The 10377-nt window shown below is 39.3% G+C and overlaps 1 protein-coding gene across 1 annotated transcript; it reads right to left on the reverse strand.

Annotated features, from left to right (window-relative positions):
- Window positions 1–2076: 2076 nt before the first annotated feature.
- FOXI3 (forkhead box I3) lies at window positions 2077–10168 on the reverse strand (the record flags this gene model as incomplete). The annotated part of the gene is made up of 2 exons (XM_081343926.1): window positions 2077–2633; window positions 9472–10168. 2 exons carry the CDS (start codon window positions 10166–10168, stop codon window positions 2077–2079), a joined length of 1254 nt encoding a protein of 417 aa, XP_081200052.1.
- Between the last annotated feature and the right edge of the window lie 209 nt (window positions 10169–10377).

Consider the following 10377-nt stretch of genomic DNA (forward strand, 5'->3'; position numbering starts at 1 on the left):
GTCAGAGCTATAGTTTAGCACACATTTAGGAGTCCCTAATCAAACTCCTGCCCATCTCAAATACATCTGTTCTTTAGATCAGGCTGAGATGACAGAGACAACTATCACTAGAAATAACACATAGATTGTATTCACATTTGTCCTTGGCAGGGATGAAAGGTTAAGGGCTAAATACCGTTTTAGGAAGCCCTGAATGTATTTTACTGAAAACAACATCTTTCTGTGCAAATAGGATATCTGGTATATCTTTTAGAAAGCAAACAAGGAAGAATATCTTCAAAATAAAAGAGGCAAGATGTTTCTGTAACTTAATTATCCAATAAGATAATTAAGTCTTGACTCTTAATTGTCATATTGAAAAGATAAGTTGCTCCAGCCCAGAATTCATTTTTATTAAAATTCCAATTGATACAAATTTAGATAAATATAAGCTACTTTTAATATGATGCAGAGATTGAAGATTTCAGATTTCCATCAATTCAAGAAGAAGCAAAAAATCTATACACACAAACTGCCCAATCAGAATTAAAAAGGCTAGCAGTGTTATTTTGAAACTTATATCTGGGGGCAGATGCAATGGTTGATTAAAAAATGGGAGCGTTGCAATGTTTCATTTCAATGAAATGTCCATAACAAAGAGTCTGTATTCTACATCTATTCTGACTATCTATCTATCTGTTTGTCTGTCTATCATCTATCTGTCAATCTACCTATCAAGCTGTCTATTATCTATCTATCTATCTATCTATCTATCTATCTATCTATCTATCTATCCAAAGAGTTTTTTCCAAATCCTATTTGCAAATAGAAAAACACACAATGGAAAAGTTGAAGAAATGTGTAAAAATTTAACAACCTGAAAAATTTATTAATATACTACCGAAGAAAAATACAAACTTTCCAAAAATATTTTAAATAAGTATTATTTCATAACATACAAATAAAGACATGTATGAATACATTTATAGTGTAGCCTATTACAAAGTACTTAAAAATAATCAAGGTGTTTGTTCTGCTGAAAACAGAAGGTTAAAAGTGTATGTCTTTGGCAGAAAGCCCTATCAAACTCATGTTTTCACAAAAACTAGTTCTTAATCCTAGCAACTAGGCAGCCACGTGTAGTATGGAAAGGAAGGCTCCCAAAAAGATATTCCACACTCATATAACCGTTATATAATCGACCAGTTAAAAATGTGTTTTTTTTCCAGAAGCCATACGTTGAAAAAATACAGCCTTCACACAGGAAAAAAACCCATCCCAGAACAAAAGATTTTATTGGAGCAAAGAAGTTTCCTTTATGCTGGAAGTTTCTGATACGGCAGTGGTTCAAATATTTGATTTCCCCATCTACATCTGAAATAATATAATCCCAAGCCAATTGAACTGAATGGCTTTACATCGGCCTGAGTGCACCAATTGCCCTGGAATTTGTTTCCATGAAAATATATGTAGTATTAACTTCACCATAAGAGAAGTGGTTCATACTGCTCTCTTTTATAAAAGTGCACAGTAATTTGGTCAGTAATTATTGAACAATGTCAATAATGCAGTTTTTTATTCTAAGACCTGTGATTTACCAGACTGAACTCAGACAATGTTTATAAGGAACTGGGATTCAATAAATTCCATCATTTAAATTTGATGGCTGGTGAGGACTGGCAAACAGATCTTTAGTAGATTGTCAAACAACTGGTACTATAGGTATACTGTAGCATTTATTACAAGCTTCATATCAGTTATAATTCAGGATTTTTACACTGATAAAGGGACTTCATAAAATCTCCTTCTCTGTTTCTTTTACACCTCAGTGCCATAAACAATAGCTCAAAAACTAAAGAAAATATGACCAGCAAGCAATGTACTATTATTATGTATTTAGTTTCAATCCCTGAAATCTTTCTAAATCACCCCTTCCAGAGAGCCCTCAATTGTCAAGCTTGTTGCATGCTTACAATAGACAGAAACAGCAGAAAACTATACTATGTTTTTCAAACAGCAGGTTTCCAAAATCTTTTCTGCTCCTGGGTAGAAAAATGAAGCTCTCTAGTCTGCCTTGCTAGGTCAGGGCAATCAGCCTTATACTTCAGTGCCTTCCCGGGCATAGATGAGGCTGTTGACTGTGAAATTGTATAAATGATTGTACTGTCCTGACTGGCCTCCACTGCTAGGATGAAAATGGCTGTAGTAGGTGCCAGTTGGACCCGAGACTCGTTGCAGCTGCTCTGTTGAAGGAGGATCCTGGTTGAAACTGCTGCCTCTAATTGGGCCAGTGGGGTGGCTTCGATGCTGCAGTTCAGGAAGACGAGGTCCACTGCTGAGGGAGTTCATGCTGCTGAAAAAGGTGCTGAGGCAGCTTGGGGTCGGTGGGGCAACCACAGGTGGAGAACTGCTCTTTGTGGTGTCCCTCAGAGAGGTGGTTGGCTCCAGAGCTGAGGAAGGACCGTCACTGCAGGGCTTTCCAGGGTCTAAACTGATGGGGATACCTTCCTGAGTCTTCAGAGTCCCCAAGGTCGAAACACTGGATGCCACTCCAGAGGCACTGGGATCAGAACGTCTCTTGCGCTTGCGGCGGAAATTCCCATTGTCAAACATTTTCTCACAGTTTGGATCTAAGGTCCAGTAATTTCCCTTTCCTGAAGAATAAGAGAAAAGGGTTTGAAAAGAAGAATCCATGCCCAACCCAAGCGGAATCCCATACTCCCCAGCTTTATAGTTCAGTGACCCTTTTGTATGGCTGGATCAAAATACTGCCGCCCAAAAGGAGAGAAACCATAAAAACGGAGAAGAAATTTCAAACGTTAAAACTAGAAAAAGATGAGACCAATGAAGAGCAGGGTTTCATTCAGTCTATTTACTAAGCAAAATCTCTAAAATAATACTGAATCTTAAAAACAGATGCTTTGTATAACAAGAGGGAAATTGGGGAAAATATGTAAAATGATCATTACAACTCAAACCCTATTACACTGGCTGAAAAAGTAAATGTGTATCTTTTACAATTGGCTCCAGACTTGTATACCTACAGTACAATGTATAAAGCTACAGCCTCTCCTATGGGAACATCAGTTAAAACCAGGAGCAATAATTTTTAAAACAAATTTCCGCTGTGACTACTCTAAAGATTGTCAAAGGACAGAAGGTTGCACTCTGAAATGAACAATAACTGGTTCATTTGCTGCTGTGCATAAAGGTTCCCAGGAAATTAAAAATTATAGAAATCATTACATGGCCCGTATGACCACATTCCAAATTATCTGATTATGTTACCTCCAGTTATGGACCTGTGGCTTCCTTATACGGGAAGATGCAGACATTGGTGGCAATGCATAATTTGCAACTGTGTCTTGTGAAGTTCAGAGCTGTGGATATTCTTGGTGAATGCAAGGTGTGTGTGTGTTTCAACCTAGAACATTGTTTAAAATCCCAAGGCACGCACACAGGCATGCAGGAGTGGATGAGTTAACATCCAAGTTATTTCCTTTTGTGCAAAAAGTTTCACTGTTGCCCATTATGCAGTTAAATGTGGTAGAGTTCAAGGTGCAGCTGGCTGGTGTATTAGGATTTGTAGCCCAGTACATATGGAACACAACCAAACTAAGGAAAGAAGAATATTGTATGTGTTCAGAAACATGAAATGTGAAGAATAGATTGCTAAAGTTTCATAAGAGAAAAGTGTCACACAACCTTGTATGTGAAATTATCCTTTTGGAAATTTCCATGTATAATCAAAATGTACAATTATTATCATTATTTACATGTACTAATTTAATTCATAGGTTTATTGTGAGTTACACTCCTCGTTGATTGTCTCTGGTTTCAAATGCTAAACATGGGATAAACAGGGATTTAGGTCTGACCAGGAAATTGTATGGATGTTTATGCTCACAAAAATGAAGACTAATGTGAAGATAGCTCTGTGGGTTTTTTTATTTCCTATATTACACATTCTAGCTCCAGTTACAAAACAGAGTTTCAAGAAGAACAGATGAAAGAGAGGGTAGCATTTCATTTCAGGACACAATGTTACTGACGATATGGAAATCCTATCAGTTAGGGCACACCATTCATTGAAAGTGATCTGAATATCCCTTCACCATCAAATGTGTTTCTCCTAGAGATCATACCCAAATCAATAGGAAGGAACTTATGTTATATTAAATAATTAAGATCAAAACTTTATCATATAACAAATACTATGATGTGAGTCACAGTAGTTCTTTTCTCTACTGTTTTGGAGGAAAAAGCTAAATAATTTTATGCTTATAAATACTGATCAATTATAATTACGTTTCTTCCCTATTTTCAATACAGTGGGTTATAAATAATAAAATGCCAATTTGTAATTATATGATATAAACATCACTGTCTTGAAATAATGCAATTATCAAGTTTTTTAATAATACAATAAAAAGATGGGGTGGACAGAAAAAGTTTAACAATCTAGGCACACCTCAACATTTAGCTAGAAATTAATCCAACTTATAGCCAGAATAATTAATCATATCTGTGTTCATATTGTTCAACAATCCTTCACATGTATGTGCATGTACACACTCACACATCCTCATGCTCATTTTTGATTGGATGCTACACTAGAGTTTTCAGAATGTTTTCAAAAGTGTTTTCATTTTTCCTGACCAAAAGGTTTGATACAAATGCAGAAATTATTTAAACCTACCTGAAATATAAAACCTTTCCTGCATAACAGAACTGATATTCTCCCTAATCAATTACTTTAATACAGATTAAGCAAACCAAATTAATCAGTGCATTTGCCTTGGGATTCTGGAATTCATCTATTGTCTGGTTGTAGCATGTAATTTCTGTACTCAAATGCTGCCCAGAAGTTGCACAAGATCAAGAACAGGCAAACCATGGTTAGTGGGCTACAGAGGACACCAAAACCTGTCTTGTTGCTCTAAAACATCCATGGGGTTCATACACCATGTCAGTGGAAAAACAAAGAAATAAGGTGTGTTTCTGGTTTCAGGAAAAACTAACCTTATGTGACTTGTCCCCTGCCACTCATGCCCATAAGAAATGGAGAGGAAACAACATAAAAAAGGTTCTGTTGCGATGTGATTGCATCTTTTTCTCGCCCTCCAACCCGTCTAAAATAAGAAGAAAAAGTGTAGCCACTAGCTCTTAGAAAATCTGCTTGCCCTCTTGGCCTTGGTGGAGCAGTGGGCTAATGCCTCCTTAAGTAACACCAGCTGCCTGCAATTAGTGCAGGTTCGAGTCCCACCAGGCTCAAGGTTGACTCAGCCTTCCATCCTTCCGAGGTAGGTAAAATGAGGACCCAGATTGTTGGGGGCAATAAGCTGACTTTATAATAATGCCGCTTGGGGGGGGGGGGCGAAAGCCCTAATAAGCAGGCATATACATAGAATGAAGGCTATTGCTAAGCACATTGGTTTGTGCTTAAATTGTAAGCCGCCCTGAGTTATCAGAGAAGGGCGGGATATAAATGGGATTAAAATAAATAAAATAAAATAAAACAGTAATCAACTGCTTAATTCTTCCCACTTTTCTTCTGGTTAAACCTGAGGTTTACTGATCCTGTGTGGAATTATTTAGAGAAGGAAAAAAAAATCAATGCCACTATTAAACAACAGCATCTTTAGCATTCTCACATGTGAAAGTTTACATGTTTTTTTTGGGGGGGGGGGTTGTACCTTGACAGGAAAAACTACATTGCAAAACTCCTTTGCATTACAAATGTTTCTCCTCAGCTTTCTCTCCTGTTTTAAGGATGGCCTGACATTTACAGAAGGGTCCAAGTAACTTGAGCCTAACATATAAAAGATTTCATTATCTCTACCAGTAGCCACTGGATTTTGTTGAACTGACTGTTTGTTAATTATGAGTTATTCAGCTTCATACATGGCTTTTTATGAGAAGATTAAACAACAGCATCTTTAATGAGTTTCTTACTCTTCCTTTTCTTGCAAAAGAAGAAGAAGAAGAAGAAGAAGAAGAAGAAGAAGAAGAAGAAGAAGAAGAAGAAGAAGAAGAAGAAGAAGAAGAAAAAGAAAAAGAAAAAGAAGAAAAAGAAGAAGAAGAAGAAGAAGAAGAAGAAGAAGAAGAAGAAGAAGAAGAAGAAGAAGAAGAAGAAGAAGAAGAAGAAGAAGAAGAAGAAGAAGAAGAAGAAGAAGAAGAAGTAGAAGACGACACAACAGTCCTAAACATCTATGTACTAGATGGAGCTGGGGTCAAGATATGTAGAGGTAAAACAAGTCATCTGCCTTAATTTTTAAAACAGCCCCCAATGGTAAATTCAGTATTTACTGAACTACTCAACAACTCAAACCTCCCCATAATTATTATTTTTTTAATCCTATTTATATCCCGCCCTTCTCCGAAGACTCAGAACGGCTTACAATCTAAAGCACAAATCAACATAATGCTTGGGAATTAGCAAATTCTCCTTTGTTTCTAACTTCTCTTTCCAATCACTACCTAATCAAAAGGTCCACTTTGTGGCTGGAAACTAAATTCATTAATAAATTTCAAAGCATCTGCTACTTAGAGAAATATCTTTCAACATACTTTATCCCTCAAGAAGCATATGGTAAATATGCCTTGTTTTTCAAAACTAAATGTAATATTTTAACAATTACTGCAGTCCTCTGGAAATGCAAGACACTTAATAAGTCTATTTTCCCACAAAATTGCCTCATTCACACACACACACCAGAAAGTATAGGTTATAGAATTTCTCTGCATAATATTTCCATGTGTAATGTTTATTAAGCTATCTGAATGAGTTCTAACAAACACATCCTTTGTATCAGAAACAGGGGAAAACCTTTTTTAAAAAATCATAGAAGACAATATTAGAATTGGGCTTCAAGTCTTAGGTTTTGGAGATGTCACCTATGGATGGAACAGAAAGTGTCTGGGGGTCTCTGAATTCTCATGAGCTACAGAACACAAAGGTTGAATTTTAGTGTAGTATATGGCATGAACGTTTTCCCATCAAAATGGGCATATGAACTTCAAATACTCTTGAGTTCTATCAATCTGTGCTCCCTCTATTTTATATGCCTTTACCAAATGAGATATGAAAACTTTAATGATCTAACAATTTCTGAAAAATGCTTTCAGTTTTACTCCAGACATGAAATGAAATTTCAAGCAAAATAATGGGATTAGTTTTCAGATTAATTTTATGTAGGACATTTAGCCAGAAGTCATAAATTTTCCTTTCCATTCTTCAACCAGATCAGTTCCCAGCAGAATTTGCCAGAGCCACATCTTTCAGCACAGTCTCCAAACATTACAGCTTCTTAAAAGTTTAATAGGTATTTATGTCCTCGCTTTATAGGCATTTTGATTCTTCTTACTTTGTCAACAGCACTAGATTAATTAAATTCAGCAGTGGTATGCAAGTTTCTTTGAAAGAAAAATAGAGAAATTTGCATACACACACATACACACACACACACACACACACACACACTTCTTTGCATATACACACATAGCAGCTCTTTCCAGACATGTATCACAAGAAAATATTAGTCACGGAAAGAAAAATCTTTCAAAGAAACTTGCATACCACTGCTGAATTTCTGAAGAAGCTCCAATAAGCTTCAGAAGATCCTCAGAAAAATCCAAGGATTCGGGGCTAAATAAGGTGTGGCAGTATTAATCCACACAGCAATTGCATAAGCATCTTTTGTAAATAACAATAGTGGTATATGTGGACAAGAGCAAAAGATCAAAATCTTCTCCCTATTCTCCATTGTAATTAACTCTATAAACTCCCATGAAAATGCAAAAATACTGTCATATCTAGTTTGGCCCAAACTGATTCTCACCAGTAATTTAGGAGCAACAAGTTAATGTACAGAAACCTGGGGTGGAGGAAATGCAATAAGAGAGTGACTATACAACATAAGATAGCTGTGAGTACCAAGTGGCTATTTTGTGACTCATCTTCTGTGTTTGCAGCCTCAGTGAAGGGAAGCTGAATAGCAACTTTTAAAAGTCAATAGACAAAGTTCTGTGTACCGGAACTGAAGAGGCTTCTTGAGTGAGAAGCAAAATGTTTTCAAAGAAAAAGCCAAGAAAGTCCAGTTGTCTTTTGGAAAAGCACCTTCAGGATGATCTGTGGGGTTTTTTTAGGGGACATCAATGGAAAAACTTAGGGGAGGAATCCACTTTTATGTTGCACACAAATGGTTGGGAGTGTTAAGAAGGTTTCCAATTTATATCTAACGGCAAGCTTCTTATTTTTACAGTAAAAAGATAATCACAGAATGAATGTTGCATGTTGATTATCTAGAATACAATCTTTATTCCAGTAATCTTGCCTAGAAACTTGTGACATGGGTAATAATGTATAGGTTACACAGGGGTATAAACTGTTTTTCTATCAATCCCAATTAACAATTAATTCCTGCATATCCATGTGCCAATTATTTTTTTAAATACACAGTTTTTTCCACTGTGAATCTAAACATTTAAAACTGAAAACAGGCAAAAAGTAACCGCTTACATTCCCATAGGGATCAAGATGCCAAGATAGTTCATAGCAGTTTCATTACTTAGAAAGAAAATGGTCAAGTTTGTATTTGATTCTACATTCGTATATCTCAGTCTACATATCTAGTGTTACTTTGTAAAGATTGCTTTCCTCCAAATACATCCAATGCAGGTGTACGTGAATGGGAAAATTAATTCATGTTTTTCTGTAACATGCAGAAGAATGAGAGTGATTTTAAATATCTAGAACCAGTTCATTTGAACTGGAAAAAAGTCTCCTTTCAAGACTGAAGCAACCTCCATTTCAGTAAATTAGAACTTAGCTCTAAGGCATGTACAATGGGAATGCTAAATACATACCACACACAAATCCTGATCTCCTATGCTTTTAATTAATCCAGAATAATGCTGAATCACTGCAGCAGGTTGGAAGCCTTACTTAATAGCTCCATATTGTAATCTGGCAATCTCATGCAAAGTATGCTAGGGCAATTAGGAAAGTTTTAAGGGAGGTGATGCTGGCACTGGCATGGGTCATCTGAGAAGTTGGCTCCTTGTTCTAAAAATCCAAGAAGCTTAGTCCTATGCACATCTATTCAGAAACTGGATTCAGTTGATTTTATAGCAGAATTATCTCGGAAGAAAAGTGATTTGATGTTCCTGAGCTAGTTTAATTGGGAGATTAAATTGCTTGATCTAAGGGGGCTGGGCTGGTGAAAAACAGCAGCGTAGCCTGAGCTAGAAGCTGACAAGCTTGAATGATATTTAATTACCGCTACCTGAATCCAAGTTCATCTGTCTAGCATTGGAAGCTGCTGCAATGGCTCAGATACTGTTGGGCGCGGAGCACCCGCCTAGACGGCCTCGCGGCCCCTAAGAAAACATCAGAATAATTCCGCATCCCCTCTGGGATCAGGAATCTGCCTTACGCTGCCCTCTACATGCACGCACGCGACCCCGACCCAAGAGAGAGGAGACACGCACCGGGATCGTCCTCGTCCCGAGGTACCTTGCGGAAGCAGTCGTTCAGGCTGAGATTGTGGCGGATGGAGTTCTGCCAGCCGGCTTTGCTGCGCTTGTAGAAGGGGAAGTTCTCGGCCACGTACTGGTAGATGTGGCTGAGCGTAAGTTTGCGCTCCGGAGCGCTCTGGATAGCCATGGCGATGAGTGCCGAGTAAGAGTAGGGCGGTCGCACCAGGCGTAACAGTTCCTCTTGGCTAGCCAGGCTAAGCCAGCCCAGCTCGGTTGTTGAGCCCGAGCCAGATGTAGGACCGGGCGAAGCCAAGATCTGTGGTCCCCCGACGGCCCTGGGAGGGCAGCCGTAGGGCAAAAAAGACGCACCCGAGCTCCCACTACTGCCGCCGGTGCCGCCACCGCCGGTGCCGCCGCCAGTACTTTGCACGTAGGGCCCAGCGCTACTCACTCCCCACAGGTACCCGGCAGCTCCCGGCGGTGCCCCATAGTCGCCAAGCGCATAGGTCGCAGCGGAAGGCCTCTGCCCCGAGGGGCCCGCAGCGGCGGTGGCTGTCTGCGGATAGACGCTAAAGGCTTCGCTGCAGTATATGGCCATGGCAGGCTCCTCGCGGCCGCTGCGAGACCACGGAGCTAAAGGGCTACCGGCAGCCGTCGGTGACGAACGGGGAGCGGACAGCACTGGTGGCGGAGGGTCGCTGGCGCTCATCACCCAGTTGGCGAGGACTCTGAAGACTAGAAGGGTGCGCTCAGGTGTCCAGTCCCCGCCCAGAATTTTGCTTTCCCGGTGAGCCCGTCTCCCGCCTCCTTCCCTCCTCTTGCGCCGAGCAGCACTGCCCAGCCTCCCTGCCTTGGCTGTCGGCTGGCTCCACCGAGGAGGAGGGAAAGGAGTGGCTCTTCGAATTAGCCGATCGGGGG

This window comes from Vipera berus (genome assembly GCF_964194415.1).
Source record: "Vipera berus genome assembly, chromosome: Z".
Lineage (NCBI taxonomy): Eukaryota > Metazoa > Chordata > Lepidosauria > Squamata > Viperidae > Vipera > Vipera berus.